We start from the raw sequence: 18635 nt of genomic DNA on the forward strand, positions 1-18635 counted from the left end.
ATCTAACCTGTACCTTCACATTTCAACCAAATGGAAGATGCTTGTTTACACATAACTCCAAATGAAAAAGAATGGTCCAGCTTCCTTTCAACTAAATTAATCTTTGTTTCCTTTATGACCTCATTCATGAAATGTTCTCACACACTTAAGGACTGTTTTTTTGTGGCCCTCAATTTCGTCTCACAGACAGGAAGCCAAAGCCCTGTCACTCCTTGCTCCTGACCTTTCTTATTTAGCTCTTGTAAAGTTAGTCACTGCGAGCCTGGGCGCTAGTTACAAGTGTGCAGGAACAAATTTGTGCAGGAGAACGTTTTATGAGAGGAGATTTTAGACTAATAAAAAAATGTGATAGTGTAATATTTGCTCAGACAATTACTGCACTGGGAAAATGTCACACTGAAGCAACATTTAAAGCAATATAAAAGTACAGAAAGTCAGATTTTACTCATTTTTCTCGACACTAAACCCAGTTTACCTGCAATCGATTTAATAAAACGCACCTATTCCTGGTTTCATGTTTTATTATTGTAATTTCAAGCCAAAGAATAAATCAAACTCTTAAGTCTTATTTCCAGTTTATTGCAATCCATGACCTTTAGGATAGAGCATGAATTTAACATCAATTTTTATCAGCCTGTATATTTTACCACTTTAAAATACACCGCTTTCAAAAATATAAAACTTAGGTATGAATCCAGTTTTCTTACATTATAAAGCAATCAGTTAGAAACCCTAATAGTTTCACATACTTACAAAGTTTTGGAGCAAAGAAGCGTAACACTTTGTAAACACTACAAGATTCCTCTCTTCCAGCATGTTTACTTTTCAGAGATGGAAAAACGTGAATTCCAATTTCATGAAGTCAGATGTTAGCACTCATTTAGAAAGCTTATGTGTACTGGCTGAACAGCCTACACACTCTCTCTCTCTCTCTCTCTCACACACACACACCCACACACACACACACACACACCCTAACAGTGCTTCCTAACACAGTCAAAGGAAGACTTGGGGCTGTTACATTCGCCAACTGACTGCATTCCAATCCTAGAGACGTCAAATGTGGCAGGAGTGCCGCTTTAATTTCACAATTTGCATGCTATTGTTGTTTTCTTTGTAAACTTGCAGCCAAAAATTTATAACAGCCTGATAAATGACGTCTGAAGCATCAGTGACTCTCTCATAACCTTAGGTCAAGAAAAAAAAAAATTCCAGTTGAAAGATCACGTAGAATTTGATACACGAGTGAAAATTAGGCAGATTTCTATCAGATCATTCCGGTTTTGTTTTGACCATGAAACCAGTCCTTAACTATGAGACCCAGGAAATCTTCACACAGATCAGAAACACAAGACTGGTTCTGCTAAATGTGTGTTTTCTGTAAACCCAGAACTGGAGTGCTACTTCCCACCCGCGCACACAAAGAGGCACCGCTTGTTTTTGTTCAATGGCTTTGCAGGGAACTATAGTGCAACAAACACATGGCTGCCAAGCTGCTTAATTTACAGATTCACTGAAGAAAAAGAAGGGAAAAAAAACCTGTATTACCATACAAAAATCCAATTTAGAAAACACTCGACTAAAGTTAAACTTTGGGATTAATTGTAAATCAGTTTATACTTGAACTCACAGGAAGAAAAATAGCAGGAGTCCACTGCACTGGAATGGTCAAACAGCTCTTTCTTTAGGCACAGAATTTATACAAACATGGTAAGCAGGTTATACGAAGGCCCAAAAAAAAATTAAATAAAAAAATTGTATTTACACACTGAGTTAGTTAACACGTGGTTTGACCAGTGTTTTAGTGTTGCTGTAAATGTGGTCCATGACAAAATGGCTCCTCCAGGATTGTGTAAAAAGAATTTCAAACCTCTGGATTTAAGTTTGTCTTTGAAAGAGTGCAACATGCACCTCTAACCAACAGAGGGAGACGGTGAGCAGTTGTGTTCTGAGGGTCTTCTCAGGCAAAAGTGGCAAGAAGTTCAGAAACTATAGCCTTAACAGAAGCGACAGTGCAGACAAAGACTTTTTGCATTGAATTCTCCCACTTTTTTTTCTCTACTCAAATTCACGTTCCACACGTGGCTCATGAAGTTCAAAGTTGGCCTTTGGCAAATTCCAAATCCTGCGTTAGCCCTCAGGTACAGGAACAATTTTGGACAGTGGTTTGAGTCTGTTTCTCTCTCTGTCTGGATCTCCTCTACCATCACAGCACTCATTCAAGGTGTCTGTGTCTGCATACTGCTGAAGATGTCTATGAGGTTGTCCAGGCCCCACAAGTAGCCATCTTCCCGGTTGCCTTCCACCCAGGGAGTCCTGTGGTCTAGGGTCTGAGGGGCCGGCAGGGGAACCGTCTTCCCGAAGTCGATCATCCACACCCTGGCCTTCCCTGAGGCATCGTGCACAAAGAGCAGAGAGCTGCCCACAACCTGTAAACCGGTGAGACAGGTGACATGAGGTGTGTGTGTCATTGGAAGCTCTTCATGAGATATCAAAAATGTTGAACTTGGCCAACAGGTTTGTTAAGGAATTATTAAAGTGCCGTGCGTGGGTGTTTAACCTCGTGTGTCCTGAAGAAGTGTGACTGCTCCAGCACTGACCGCAGTTCCTCCAACCGCTGCAGGTAGAGTTTCTGAAGAGAAAAGAAGGAAAACTGTGTGAGACGTGAGGAAGTGGAAGAGAATACATTCACAAATCAGGGAGCGAGTGGGAGGCCTACCAAGATCTGAGTGTTTCCATCAACAAAGTCCTCCAAGGCCTGCATCACTTGCTCTCTGTGTTTTGTCTTCTTAAAGTTGGTGTTGCAAGTTCCATCAGCTTTCTGTAGAAGAAAACAAACATCAGATATTATTGTTCCTCTTCCTCGACATATCTTTTATGTTCTTGAGAGCAATAATTCAATCCAGTAATTCACTGACAGCTTCAGTCCAGCTGCAAGCACAAGATATATTAGATCCCGTTTTTCACTTCTACAAAATTCACTGTCACAGCTTGAGTGCTTGTGTTGTTTGATTTGAATATGGAGCAACAGCAGTCATGAGGTTCAGCAAGCTGCATCCAAATCATCAGTCAAGTTTGTTTTCCATAAGAACAAACTTTATATCAGACTGGAGTGCGTGTGGTCCGTCCAGTCAATATAAATATTTACTGTCACTGACTGTCCACCGTTCCTTCCTGTACTAACTACTTGTGTTGAATGACCTCTGACCTTGATGCCTTCAATGCGGAAGCCAAGGGTGGCGGTGGAACTGAGTGTCTCCCTCCACTGCATGTATCTGGGTTTCAGGACACCTTGCTGGGACCTCTCCTGTTCTGTGGGGGCCCCCGGATCCACAGCAACCATCTTCTCATACATGTCCTTTCGCAAACGTGGGCGTTCTCTTGCCTTCATCAGTTCTTCCTCTAAATATGTCCTAGCAGGAGGGGGAAAACAAAAAACAAAAAAACACTTTATTACCTCTGTGTTAATGGTTAACCATGAGGCCAATTTTCACCAAAACTGATGGAAGGACCCATTAAAATTGTTTACACTGAGTGTGGGTGATCCAGCCTTATCTGAGGAATGCACTACTTATTAATATTTGTATTAACCCAAATAAGAGTTCACTTTTTTTTTCTTTTTTAATTGGAGCGTGGATGATTACAGAAAATTTTTCTGGCAGATTACCTCAGAACTTGGTGCTATGTGGTAGATTTGGTAAACTTTTTTTTATATATATAAACACACACACACACACTTTTTATTATAGATGTAGTCCTTTTCATTGCTTTTATCAAACTGCTTTCTTGTTTTAAACTGAAAAAGCTTTAACAATTATAATGGCATGAAAAGGAGGCAGAAACTGTTCACTTCATCTACCAAGAGCACCAGATTAACCTGATTATTTCGCTTCTGTTCTGCACACTGGTTTCTTCATCCTTACCTGCTGCCCATCTTACAGTCCATGATGGATGGTGAGTCAAAGTCAGCCAACAGGTCATCCATCAGGTTGTAGTCCTGCTCATCTCTCTGCACTACACCATAATAACCAGGCACATGTGGGCGCAGTGTGTCCTTCATCAGCTTCTGCAGGCACTGTTGCTCACACTCGCAGTATCGTTTCAGCAGGCGTCCGTACTCTCCTGCCTGGAAGTTACCTTCATGACAGACAGATGAGAGTGAATATGAGGGCTGCATGTGTGGGAATGTTGCACACAGACATAAACAGTCTGCATACCTGCATGTCCAGCTAACTGCACCCACGGGTAACGCTTCTTGAAGGACACGATGAAGGGGGACCAGTGAACCATGGTCTTCAACTTGTGCCAAGACTTATTCTGGAAAACAACAGACATACAAAAACTTTTGTTAATCATAAAAACAAAATATGTGAAGTTTGGCCGAAGTCAGATAAATACAGGCTGATACAAATATTGCCCATGAAAGCAGGACATTTCACTCACACACACACACACACACACACACACACACACACACACCTCGATAGACATTGAACAGATCCTCCCCTTTCACCGAGGTTTGCTCACTATATGTGACAAAGCCTGTTCATAAAACATTTACAAAAGCCACCACCATGGTGTTGTAAAACACAACCTTACTGTCTGAAACTGTGAGTTTGTGTGTGTGTGTGTGTGTGTGTGTGTGTGTGTGTGTGTGTGCGCGCACGCTCGCGCTTCTGTGTGTTTTTGCATGTGAAATTCAAAACACAGAGACAACCAGTTCATATTAGAGGGGTGTTTGTTTTACATTACAGTTGCTATCCAGGGTTCATGCACATTCTTGCTGATAAAAAGAGAAATCAGTTTGGAAAGTCATCAGTGTTTATTTAATGTAATTCATGACGAGTTATGTGGATTCATATAGCACTGACAATATGAACTGAGAGAGATTTTTCAAAGATGATCATAACTGATCCAAAATTTTTCTGGTTTTATTTTTCAAAAGACTTTCTCCAGGCTTGGAAATTGCTACTTTTAAATTTGCGTGACTTCTTTCATTTTTTTTCCTGGCCCTCTGAACACCGACTCTCCCTTTTCTGCAGCAGTCTTTTTAATCAGATCTATCGATCTATCTATCTATCTATCTATCTATCTATCAATCAATCTATCTATATATATTCATTTGTATCATTCTTACAGAAAAGTTCACGATAAAAAATATGCCACAGTGAGAGGTGATGCAAAGGTGAACACGAGTGCTTACGTGCAGGTACATGCGACCGTAATCAGAAAATTGATCTGTTTTATAACTGAATAACTGCTTCTCCCTGGCCCGCCTATCTCAGCCGTGTTTACATGTCAACCTATCTCTCCTCTCCTTGCATGCATTCTTTCGACAGCTGCTATGTCGAAACTCTGTCACAATAAAACAGTCTTCATGCAGCAATATACACACACAGCGGAAACAGCTGCCCGCTGTTTACCTGAAAAACAGGCTTTATTTGACTTAAAGGAGTGCTGTTCAGTGAGTCCCAGGCTGAGTGGCCCTGAGAACCAAGGAGTGCCAGGAGAAGACAGTGTCCTCTGGTTAAAGTTTTCAACTTTTCCTGAAAAAAATCTATCAGTAAATGTCAATTGAAAAACTTTGATTGTATTGAATTTCAACACAATCTGGAAATGATGAGATCTTGTACAATTTTAACATCCAGCCTGCAATATCTATTTTATGAGCTACTCATAATATATAATAGAAGTTCAACATAGTCTGGAGTTTACCCCAGCTATCCTAGCTCTGTACACGTCAGTGGTAAGTACTAAATATAAACCTTTAATGACTTTTTTTTTTTTTGGAGGGGGGGCAAATGGACAAAGTATCAATACTGCAATGTATTGTGATACTTCCTCTTGTGATGCAATAATGCACCACGTATGACGGACTGGTGTGAAACAGATCCCCCCCTGTCGCTGTTTGATCTAAAGACTCCACTTTCTCACACAATTTTGTCATCTCAACTTTGACTCAATAATCACCATACCTCCTTTTTTCATTTTCAGCTGCTAATGCATTGTCATACATCGGGGATGAGTTGTCTTGCAATAGATTGATAATTGCAGAAATGGGTGGCCCATCGTGACCTACCCTTCCTCTGACATCTGAATACCTAACTATTGTGTACTATCATTAAAAACGGTAGTGTCACCGATAAGGCGTCGCTGTTTCATGTACAATACAACATGATCTATATTTTGAAACAGTTTTATAGTAACCAGAGGTGGAAATATCACATTCTGACTGTTTAGTACGAGTTAACGGGATTTTCTGCTTCACTCTTGTTTTGCTGTGGAGGGGATATTGCTGGTCAGTGTCAGGGTTTCAAAAAGATTAGGCCCAGAGTAATGAGAATGAAACCCAGACCCCTGTGATCCCAGCCTTCAATCAAATCATGAGATTAACCCCAATATCGCCTTCACCGCGTCAGGACAAAGGGCTGGGAGGAAACAGGAGGACATCCAATGTATTTCACCACATTTGCAACATGGAATGTAATTTACAACACGTGATGATTTTCTTTGGCTGTTTTGACACATTTCACTGACGAAGTAGCCGCTGACGTTCCTGCGACCCATACATGGTAACCTTCCAGGAATTGCACAGCAATTTGTGACTGAAACCCTGATGAAATGTGACGAGGCAACCTTTCAAGACCCTGAAATGATACACTGCTCGCTCGTCGCTTTTTGTGCATAGATCACATTTCAAAGCACCTTTTTTTCACAAGTTAGTGAGGAGGTGTAGCCGGGAACTTTTCAGAAAGAAAAAAAATAAAATTTTGATTTGACTGCAATCTGATTGACATGATTGGAAGGGATCATCAGTCTTGTGTAACTATTCACATAATAACTAAGAAAACACACACACACTCACACAAACACACGCACATCAAAATCATCACGGTGTGATTGTTGTGCGGATCTGTGCCCAACAAAGATGTGTTCTTGAGTCTGTAAAATACCATTTGCATGCTGGGATTAAATAAATAATATATAAAATACTACTTCATTAATGGTGGTATTTTGACACAAATTTAGCCTCTGGCAAATATCGAACCCCGTGAGATGTTGACTTTACACTAAATCATACTGCGATTTTAATACATTTCCAGTGTATTGTTCAGCCCTACCCCAGATGTGCCGTCTACAGCGTCGACAGAATGTATGGACCATTATTCAACCATGGCCTTCAACTGTTGAGAAAGTTATTTTAAAAGTTCAGAAATAAATAAAATATTCCAGCATGTATCTTCTAGAAATGTAACCTTCTTTTCTCTTGACCCATATAAAAACAAAAGCAGCCAATCTTCAGATGCCCCCCCACGTACAGAGAGTGCAGTTGGCCTCCAACATGCTGCAGGAAGAGATAACAGTCAACCTTTTATGTAAGGTTCATAACAAAAGGAGTCTATAACAGCATTCCACCGTTGCGTCGACTAGAGATGACTCACACAGTGTTGATCACCTGGCGCTTTCAGGGCAAGACTGACTCTCCAGTGAGCTTGTGTTTTAATAATGCTGTTGTAGGAAATAGCTTTATACTTTGGTCTGCGCGAAGTGCAGAACTGTTCCTGGTGTTAGCTTCTATTCAAGAGTGTTGACATGAACATCGTAAAAGAAGTTTGCTGCTGGCTCGACGTACGGTAGTTCATGTAAATAGACTGATCCGGCAACAATCCACTGAAACACACTGTTTGCTCACCAAACAAAAACTATCTTTATTATTCAGATAATAATAACCAGTGGGTTTCAGAACATTCAGCTAATATGAACAGTGTGTGTTCTAATGTGAGGAGGGGAAATGATGAGATGATGGGGAGGGAGGGGGGCGGGCAAGAGGGGAAGCAGCAGACCCCCACGTCTCCAGCCTCTACCCTCTCTAGCTTGAATTTGTCGGGTGGATTTAAGGTCAACTACACAGACGCTGCGGGAGCTAATGCTAATAATGTTCTGCTGGACACGAAGCTGAGACTCTCTGGTTGAGCCTGACAAACAACTGCTGTCTCCATCCCACACGCCTGCGTATTTTAAACACTGCGGTTACATTTCACCTCACACAGTCCGCCCAACTCCACTTTCTCCTTGAGCCTCCATGTCCACAGTTGCGTTATGTAACTGGTACATATATAGGTGCAACACAGCAGTATCATTTCATCACTCATTGTTTAAGCTTCCTTCTCCTTCCGGAAGAACAATCCCTGTAAATCTTTCCTCCTCACAGGTATATTCACTCATCTCACCCGGAATCAAATGGATACTGAACCACAAGACTACATAGTATGCAGTTTTACACACACCCCCCCCCCCCCCCCACACACACACACACACACACACACTTGCCGTCTACCCTTATAGAGCAGATTCAAGTGTTTCAGGCTGCGCATACACAGACAGACACACACCTGGGCATTCTCTCAGAGGAGAATCACATCTGAATATCCATCAATTCTCATTAATAAAACATCAGGGAGCATTGCCGTGTCATTTGAAGTTGTGCCTAGAGATTAGATACAGGTGCCTATATTGAAATCTATGTTATTTACATATTGAGTGATTTATACTATATTATTGCCTCATTATGTCACCTTAAAACAATGCCAGTAAAGTAAACATGAGGATGATATTAAAGAAAAGGCTTCCGTATCCGCGGATGAGTAGCAGAATTGGTTTTGGACAGGGGGAAAAAAAAATGTGACTTTGTCATCTCTTTTAGTGACAAACACAGAAAAGGTCTTCCCGGGGTAGAATTAAAAGATGGTTAAAAACTAGAGTTTTCTTCAAAAACCATACAACGTGTGCATGTACACAAACACACACACACACACACACACACACACACCCCTCTATTGGCATCCCTCATGTGTAGCTCACATGACAACAATGGTCATACTGGGAGAAGACACATTCTGACCACAAGATTGGGAAGTGTGGTGCCCCTGTCCCTCCTCCATCTTCCCAACACGCACATTAGAGTAGGACACACAATCATCATGTGATTCCCCCCCTGCACATGAAAAAAAATTCATCACCTCTTGAAGTTGGCCACCATTTTCTTATTTTAGCTTTGTGAAAGAGGCCAACGACGAGCCTCCGTGTCTGAGCCAAGAGAAACAATTTCAAATGTTTAGCAGAGGAATTTTAATCACGATTTGTTTTTTGAGTCAGATCTTATTTCTCATGAAAATCTTTAAGTGATCTTTAGTGAATCTTTAGTCTCTGAGGAACTTAGCAACTTACAGACATTCAAACACATGAGCAGGATATTAGGAGACAGGGGTTACTTTAGTTGTAACATAATGAGAGATGATTCCTTCATTTCCTTTCATTAAGTCAACACCGTAAATAAGCACTATAAAGCTCTGCATCCTACACTATGTGTATACATCAAGTAGACATAACAGCAATATTCCTAGTCATCAGTTGCATAAATTCAAGGAAGCCTGAGGGATGATGATCCTGCTGGTTGGCTTACGGGCTCCTTAACCCAGATAGAGAGATCATCCCATCTACTCAGGAGTGTGCCAGACCACCATAGAGAGCGTGAGAGACTATCAGTGACATTACAATTCAAAACCCAAACATGTCGCCTGTATTTGATATAATCCACCCACATGAGACGGACTGAATTCATATCTGCTCTATGTCTTACCTGGCAGGCAGAGCAATAGTGGAGGAGTAGGAAGGCGCTTACACACACGCACACAGTCCCGGAGACGAAGTAAGAACGCAGCCAGCATAAAATACTCTTCACCATCATTAGCACCGGGTCTCCACTGATGAGCCCTGGCAGGGCCGTCGTCCTGGGATTCCACCCAATCATCTATTACGGTCTTAAACCATGTCTACCACTAGCTCCTCGCTAATACTCTGTCAGGTATCCAGCTTCTGTCAACCTGTGCAGCTTTGTGTTGCCTGGTAAATAATCCTCCCGCTTTATATAAACACGTTTCTTCTTGGCTACTTTTTTTCTCTCTCTTTCTCCAAATTCAAAATTTCTCCTCTTTCAACATCCCGCCACTTCCTGTCAACGCTTTCTCAATGCTTGATATCTTGTACAGCGTCACTAAAACGTCCACGTTTCTCACACCCCCCCCCCCCCCCCCATCCACCAGGCCTTTTCTACTTCTCCTATATCTTCAACCGTCTTCCCCTGGAGCTCCTAACCTCCACATACTGTCTTCTCTTTCTCTTCTTTGTCCTCCTCTCTCATTCCCTAATCCCCACGGGGGCCTATCCTGAGTCCCACGCTGAGCCAATCTCCTGCCAGATACATGACCGCTATGGGGGTAGGGACAATGGGCCTTCCCATGCCCTCCAACTGCTCCTTTTGTCTGTATGACAAATTCCTCAGTGCTGTGTAACCTGCAGGAGGGTGAGTGTATGTGTTTGTTCTTGTACTTGCTACATATTGAGGACTAGAATACATATTTAACCAACTGAGTGAGGACATTTTTGGAAAAAGAGGACATTTTAGCCAGTCCTCACACCTTCAAAGGGCAGTTTGTAGGTCAAGACTTGGTTTTAGGGTTGAGGTTAGAATCAGGTTCTGGTTAGGTTTAGGGTCAAGGTTAGGGTCAGGCAGTCAGTTGAGATGGTTAGGTTTAGGGTGAGGAGCTCAGGAATTCATTACGTCAATTAAAGTCCTCACAAAAATATAATTACAAGCGTGTGTGTGTGTGTGTGTGTGTGTGTGTACCAGCTACCCACAATGGAGAGACAGACCTGTGCAGACACTTGATTTAGGCTTGGATTAGACAAATAGTGAGGTTTAGTAAGTCTCTTAAGAATTCAATGGAAATCTGTGTGTGAGTGCATCTTCATGCATGTGTGTGTAGAGACACAGAGAGAGAGAAAACCTGTAAGACAACTATCATCAGCTACAGGGGTGACTGTTTCCACTGTACTGTCAAACAACTAAACACAACTATCAAACCACATCCCTTCGGCCTTATTCAAGTCTTTAGTTGTTTCATGTCAGTGAACATGCAGCTAAACATTGCTCCATTTTGACATGATATTGATATTGCGGAAGTACCTTCAGAAATAGCGCTTGAGTTTGCCTGTCAGGCTTTATCACCATGATGTACTTGCCTGTCTGTATGTCATCACTGACCAAAAATGAATCACCACAAATGTTCAGTTGTTGAGTAAGAGTTAAGGACAATAACCAAGGCAAATAACCAGTCCCTCGCTAAAGTTAAGACTTCCTGTTATTCTGTCTTGTGTCTCCCTTTTGCAGTACTGTTACAACAAAACATGAGATTTAATAAAGTCGCGATGAGCTCTAAATCGAGCTGGACGAATGAGGTTTTAAGTAGATTAAGACTGATTACAACTGGTAAGGAATTTCACCTTTCATTTTAAAAATGACCAAATAAGGAGGATGAGATACATTTCGCTGGACAGACACAACTATATGATGCCATCCTACTTTCTTTAGCTAAAGATGTTAAACCTGTATACTATGCATGTTTCCCATAGAAACAAATCCTCGCACTTTAACCTCCCTGAACAAGAAGGTCAGCATTTTAGCCGATAGTGAAATGATGCAAATATGAAATTTCACATCACGTATCAAAATGAATTAGCATTTTGTCTAATATTTAGGTGTGTGGTTACATTAGACCAAATGTGCCTGCATCAGATCTCCATAACTTCTACTACTGGCTCGGACAATATTCAAAATGCTTTTATTTCAGTATGTTGTTTTTACCTTGGATGAGGCTCTGGGGTAAACCCTGATTAAAGACACCACATGACGTGAGCTGCAGTAGCTGTGTAGCTAGCGGACTTTACAAATAAAAACAGCTTAGCTTGAATAAAACTATGATTTCTGAGTCATCATCACTGATGCTGTTTTTTTGGGTTTTTTTTTTAAACAAAAACAACAACTCCCATGATCTCATGCCATTTCACAACATCAAACTACTTTTCTTTCTTATAGCTGCCATTGGCAGACAACTAATGACAGAAATCACATCCTCTGTGTGTGTGTGTGTGTGTGTGTGATGTGTCTCGCTGTGACAGGATCCATGAACCAAACTGCATGGACTGTTTATCTGTTGTTGGTTTTTTTCTTTCAAAATAAAGGGTAAATGAATTCAAACTTGTTTGCGCGCCTGCGTGCATGTCAGTCGGACCTTGAATCACGAGAGCTGCACAGAAACTCTCGTGAATAGTAACACATAAAGAATCCTCTTGTGTAGGCAACATGTTCAAAGTTTCAGTGAGCATTTCTGTCCGTCTTTGTGCTTAATCTTATCTCAGCATACGCTATTTTTCCTCTTGTTTTCTGTTCCACTCGGTGTCTCACTGAGTTTCGGGGGAAATTATTAAGCTTCTGTACAAGGCCAAATGCGGAGGGAGGACAGCAATAAATTAGAATAATATGTGCAGTGTTAGGCATTTATGTAGAAGAACACTGAAATGTCGGGGACGGAGTAGATACTGTCAGTGCAAAAGACAGAACAAGACAAGAGCGAGCAAGAGAGAGAGAGAAAAAGTTCCCATATATGGCAAAGCCGTCGCTTAGCAACCGGCTCTGCCTTCAGCCCAATTTTCCATGACACACACTGAACTCTGAATGCAAGACAGCATTGCAGTGAGTGAGTGTGTGTGTGCGTGCATGCGTGCGTGTTTGTGTCTGCATGTGTGAGCAAGTATCTGCTGCCGTCGAACAGTGTACTAACTGTAACTGGTTTGGTGGGGAGCTGACGGCATGGCCACGGCGTATTAAAGCCAATAGCACACGCCTTCTCTCCATTAGCCACTGTGCTACTGGTAACAGGGCTTTTACTCAACTACAAAAGGGACAAAGCATGCCCACTAAAACCCTGCTCTCATCAGAAACCACACACGCTAGCGTCATCCTGTTTGTTTCAACAGCTCAAGTGCAACTCCTCAGGTTGCTCATTTCCTGGATGTTGATGTAAAAGTCTGGAAATTACACTGTCCACTTAATCTTCTGATCATGACTCTGGCCGATCAGCGTGTTCTTTAGTGAGTGGATTTGAGCGTGACAAAGGGAATCCCATGATTTAACAGACACAGGGACAGAAAACATATGAGAGAATGTTACAAGCAGAGTCAAATTCTTTTTTTGTCAATAGTTATATCAAAGAAACATGCACTTAAATAATAAAATATTGTTCCCCGCAACAATAAATCACTGGAAAAGGGTGAAATTACTTAAACTGAATAAGACGGACAATAACTTTCTGATAAATAGAAAAATACTATTCAAACAGGTGAGGCATTCAATTGTAATTCTATTCAATTTTATGACACAGAAGGTATTTTAAGAAGAAGATTAAATTAGATTGAGCTTGCTCGTTTGGTGTGTTCCTTGCCTTTTTGTTATGCTATCTATTTGGGAAATTTTAATACACTCTTACGCTAATCCACCCCCGAGAACACACAGGATGTTATGCGTGTGATTAGAAGTCCCAGCAATGGAGCTATTGTTGGTCGCCACTCCTAACTCCCAATATCAAAGAGTCCAAGGGGGCTTCCATGAGGTCAAACCTGTTGCAGCACTCTCTCTGATTCATGTCTTTCTCACTGCCCCCTGATTCAACCTCTCCGGCAGAAAAAAAAAAGAAATACCAGAAAAGGGTGGGCCACTCACTAAGGGAAAAAAAAACCCTGAGACTAAGATTATTAAAAAGCATGAGCACACATGCCAGCAGGCCCTTAGATATGGTATGTGCTAATTAGCATGCAGATGGTCTTTCGACACACGCTTTGTGACGAGGCTTTGAACGGTACATTCTGTTATTCACAAGCTGCCGAGAAGAGAGGTGGACATATGGGAAGACCGTCTCTAGTGGGGACATCCTGTTTTATAAAGGGAGTGTCGTTCCAAGAATTTCAAGTCAACGGCACCTCAAAGCCTCTTGACTCAGGGGGAGAAACATCACAACTTCCCACCAGGAAACTTAGGAAGACAACTCATGTCTGTCAGAAGAACAGTGAGCCTTCAGTGCAATGAGCCAAATGAGCCTGAGTGTAGGACAATAAAGCTGTGGTGACAGTGGGATGACGAATTATTCAGCCAGACATTCAGTCGTGTTTAAAACGATCCTATAGCTGAGCTCATCAACGCCATGTGATCATGAGTCATGGGAGTGAGGGGATGGAGATGTGGTGGAGATAAAAGAGGCTCCTTTTATTTGGCTTAATTTTGTTATGTTAAATTATTTTATTTTAAACAACACTGATGATGTAACAAGAGCCTGACTCACTAAAGGTCATTTTTCCTTTCGTTTCAGAGATTTTCTCATCAATAAGACACAGACAGCTTTTTTAGTACACCTCAGCGATTTGGGACACACACACACAAATCACATCTGGAAGATGGTGACAGATGTGATGGTCAATGTGCAACATGTGTTTGGGCCCAGCAGCTGGGTAAATGTCTCAGGTAAAAATGTAGACGTGTGCAGGTATGCAATGAACCATGTACACGTGGGAAAGCTGCTTACAGGATCCTGCATGTGTCTAATATGAAGACTGTGTCCATTGCAATAGATACAGTAAATGTACTACGAGTAATTGCAGTTTCCATTACTTAGGTATTTCACAAAAATTTTGTCTGGAGTGACCTTTACTCCCACAGGCCTGGTTTATGTCTGTTAGCCAAACAAGTGTTTGAGTCAGAGATGAAGGTTCAGTTTGCTCGTCAAGCAACAGCGTGTGTGTGGCCAGCACAAAGACACTCACCCCTGAACCATCCTCCGGGCTGCACAGGGACCTGGCCGGGGACAGACTGGACTCGATGTCACTGCCAGTGAAGTCGTCCTCGGACTCCTCGAAGGAAGAGGCGGAGGACAGGCCGATGGATGAGGAGTTGGACAGTTTCCTCGGTGAGCGCATCAGCGCAGGGGACCCTCCGCATCCGCTGTCCGAGCACGGAGACTCATCGTCTGGGTGAAGCTCCAGACACGACCCGGTGCTCAGCTCCGCTCGGACGGTCAAAAGGGCTGGTTTCCCCAGAGAACGGTTGGGACTGGGGTCCCTCGTTATGATGAGTTTCGGTATGGTCCCCGGGAAATTCTGGCACACAGGGGGGTCCTGGTGGGACTGATCAGAGTCCTTTCGGCTTTCAGATTCATCTGGAAAGGTGTTCTGATCAGTGGACGCTTTAAGGGGACAAGAAGCGGTATTACAGTTGGTCTTTGTCATTTTAATTGAGGTGGCCGGTCCATTATCCAAAGATTTATCCGAAAGTGGGCTAGACAGAGTCCGGGCGGTGTTCTGGTCAGAGTTGCGCAGGGGGGCTGAAGTCACATCAGCCCCCGTTGATTCCTCAAATTCAGACCCATTACGACCCTGACTGATTTCCCCCAGTGGCTGCTCTTCCATGGCCGTAGTGGGGGGGTCCGAGGCATTGTCCTCTCGACGTTTCGACTCCTTGCCGTCCGCAGCGCTGACTTCACCGGTCCGCGTCCCCAAACCTGACGCATCGGACGAGCTAGCAGTTTCCTCCCGGTTCACCGCCGGTTGAGTAGCCTGGCTGCTAACATTTAGGCCGGGCGGTGCCTCAAAGCAATCCGGGGCTACTCGCTGTTCCCCAGCCGCCAACACACCCTCGTCCCTCGGCAACTTTCCTACTCTGCGATCGTGGCGCTCCGCTGGATCTCCGGCTCCGTTTCCGCAACCTAAATCAACTCGTGTCTGACTGGAGTCTCGCTTTCTCCTTCCCAAACACGACAGTACCTGTTTTTTCATCGGATTCCTGTTTAAATGAACACCCTGTTGTTTCTCTCCGCTCCTAAAATTTCGGATACGGAGTCGGTGGGCTGTCTCCCCTGCTTTCCATTTTGCTCTGTCCGGAGTTGCAGTGCTGCTGTGCGATAGATTCGAGCGAGTTTGGCCCATCCCGCATGCCGTAGTAGTAGTTCCGAAGCAGACACACCCTCAGTAGAGTTTGAGCACAAAAGTCGATACCACTTTGAGCATGACTCCTACAATGCACCCCGAGCCATTAGTCATAGAGTCCATTAAGCCTGGCGAATATGAAATGATCCCGTCATTGTTTTCTTGTTTTGGCTGCGATGACTGTTGATTCCTGTGGGAACAAATAGAGTGAATAATACTACACACATTAACCACATGAATAAAAGAACTGTACACCTGCAATCACAACTGATCGTGTAATGATTAACATCACACATAAAGCATTTGCACATTGTCTTCAAATACAGCGTCATAAATCATTCTGTTCTCAAGAATGAAACTCTGATTTCAGTTTTTATACGAGTCTGAGAAAAGTGCACCAAGAGTCCATTCATGGGGAATAACCTGACAGTGAGGACCATACTTCGAATTTTGTTTGAGTAAAACGTGACTCCAGTTTTTTACCACAGTAATACTGCCCTCCTGTGTCTGAACACTAGACTCTCCGGTTATTAAATATCTGATGAGCTGTCGATTCATGGCCATGAAATCTGACATAAAAAGCAACAGTCACATTAATTTATGGGAAAAACAAAGCAGGAATGAATCCAGGGTAGAGATACAAGAGGAAATAAAACCTTTTTTCAGATCAACGTTTACAATAAACAAAAAGGGATAAAACTCATGTTCACTTTCACTATTGATTAGAACTGTGACATTGGTCTATGAATAGAGTTGTAAATAGATAGTGTTGGTTATACTTAAATTTATCAGCAACTTTAACTGACACATTTTCATCAATCGTCCTTTTTCAATCAAAAATGTTCAAATTTATTTTTGGTAGAAACTTCACCGGAGGTTTTGTGACAAAGTGACGGCCTTTTCTCACTTCTTTTACGCAAATGTTTGACTTTTTTTTAATTTATGAATATGAACTGAAGGAGAAAAAAAACTGTCAGGTTAATCCACGATTTAAAAATTGTTATTCGTTGGAAAACCATAGTAAAGAAACACCCATTATAAAGATAAAAACAAACCTAAATTCTTAAGATAAATAAAACACAGGATTTTCTAGACTCGGGAGCCAGCGATTGACAAACCAAAACTGTAAAATGCCCCCTCAGAAAGTCACATTTTATGTCACTATTTAAAAAGATGCCACGCCTTCTGAGGGAATGGAGGGCATGTCAAATGACACTCAGCTGAAGGTTATTGAGTGACACATACTGTATGTGCTATTACAGCACCACAGTCACCCTGCTGTTAGGAAGGAATGCTCACAGAAAGGAAATGAGGCAGGGATGATAACAGTGGAAAGAACAGCTCATAGTTGACCCCCCCCCCCCCACACACACACACACACAGTGCATCCCTATAATGAACATTTAAAGTAATCATAGGGAATGACTCATAACAGGTTGAATTACTGATTATTTTGTTCCATTAACACAGATTATTTTAAATTTTGTCCGCTCAGTCAAATTGAGACACACTTTACAGAAGTTGGACTCTTAACAGCAAACAGAACTCAGTTCTCCCCCCCGTCTCTCTCTCTCTCTCTCTCTCTCTCTCTCTCTCTCTCTCTCTCTCTCTCAGTCTCACACACACACACATCTATCAAAGATCCATATCATCTTTCAGTTCGATCAGGACAACACACGAGGTCACAGTAGTAAACTGTCGTGTTCTAAGACTCCTCACAGTGTGTGTAAACATATACTGTATTGAGACCCTTACAGCTGTTATGTTATTCATGGTGTTCTTTTGGACAGAGAGGCATAGTACTATGTCCATCCATGACATAAGAATCAGAGCTGATGAATAAGTAATAACTAACTTCAGCAGGAAAATGACAACGTGTGAAATTAATGATGGAGTCGTTTCACTGACATACTTTCAGTAGCCACAAACAAAACTGATCTTACTTTCATTAAATATGAGGCTGACACATGCGATTTCACCCCCAAAGACCACCATAAAAATAAAGTTTAAAAAAGATCAATCATGCAGCTGCACATGAAGCACGGCTTCAAATCAATCAACCGCAAGCTGGGGAAAGCGTTTGCCAAAACCTACCGCGCATATCTGATGTTCCTCCTGCGGTGTTCGACGCAGTTGATAGAAAAAGAACGCGGAGGTTTTTCACGTGCTGCGAGGTGTGAAGAGGATGTCTCGTGCGGCTGCGAGCAGTCAGCATGTGGTGACGGAGGAAAGAGGAAACGGCTGTCACAATCAGGGGAATGGACGAGCTTCAGCTGAAGTGAACACGCGTGTGTTAATACGGTCATTAAGAAGTCCCGTAACAGCCCATAGTTTCAATGATAAACCTTTGATAAAGATATATAATGGATAAAATAACGGAAGGCCTCTAACAAACAGATAAGAAGCGCTTGACTCATCACGTTGATTTAAATGTGCTGCCTTCAAGTCGCCCGAAATCTTCCTTCCCCTTTCTCTCTCTCTCTCTCTCTCTCTCTCTCTCTCTCTCTCTCTCTCTCTCTCTCTCTCTCCTTCTCCATCTAACCATTATAATAAAGACCTTCCTTTTGCAATTTTAACTGCAAAGTTTTATTTGAAAAGTAAATAATTTATTACTTGAATTGAATATTACTGATTTTCACGGACTTTGATGGTTGATTGCGTCATCGTTAAAAACAAAGAAATTTGCCAAAGGATTTTTTGGGGGGGAAATAGTGTACAGTTTAATAGTTTGGTTTTTATCATACGATTAAAATAAATAGCCGGTT

At 42.2% G+C, this 18635-nt stretch overlaps 1 protein-coding gene across 1 annotated transcript; it reads right to left on the reverse strand.

Annotated features, from left to right (window-relative positions):
• Nucleotides 1–558: 558 nt before the first annotated feature.
• On the reverse strand, nt 559–18289 carry itpkcb (inositol-trisphosphate 3-kinase Cb). Its single transcript, XM_086216297.1, has 8 exons — nt 17965–18289; nt 14713–16060; nt 4218–4317; nt 3924–4137; nt 3209–3413; nt 2720–2821; nt 2561–2632; nt 559–2429 (listed from the first exon to the last, which is right to left on the reverse strand). Exons 2-8 carry the CDS (start codon nt 15868–15870, stop codon nt 2220–2222), a joined length of 2061 nt encoding a protein of 686 aa, XP_086072423.1. The 5' UTR covers nt 15871–16060; nt 17965–18289; the 3' UTR covers nt 559–2219.
• Nucleotides 18290–18635: the final 346 nt, after the last annotated feature.

The sequence above is a fragment of the Aulostomus chinensis genome, chromosome 10, assembly GCF_037954235.1.
Source record: "Aulostomus chinensis isolate RoL2024-O1b breed Wild chromosome 10, RoL_Achi_v1.0, whole genome shotgun sequence".
NCBI lineage: Eukaryota > Metazoa > Chordata > Actinopteri > Syngnathiformes > Aulostomidae > Aulostomus > Aulostomus chinensis.

What these genes read in the sequence shown, in the direction of transcription:
- itpkcb (XM_086216297.1), bottom strand. Translation starts at nt 15,870, where the DNA reads ATGGGCCAAACTCGCTCGAATCTATCGCACAGCAGCACTGCAACTCCG. An exon ending in GCCCGGAGGATGGTTCAGGG is followed by an intron (nt 4,318 to 14,712) that starts GTGAGTGTCTTT and finishes GTTGTTTTCCAG; the next exon opens with AATAAGTCTTGGCACAAGTT. An exon ending in ATGGAAACACTCAGATCTTG is followed by an intron (nt 2,633 to 2,719) that starts GTAGGCCTCCCA and finishes TTTTCTCTTCAG; the next exon opens with AAACTCTACCTGCAGCGGTT.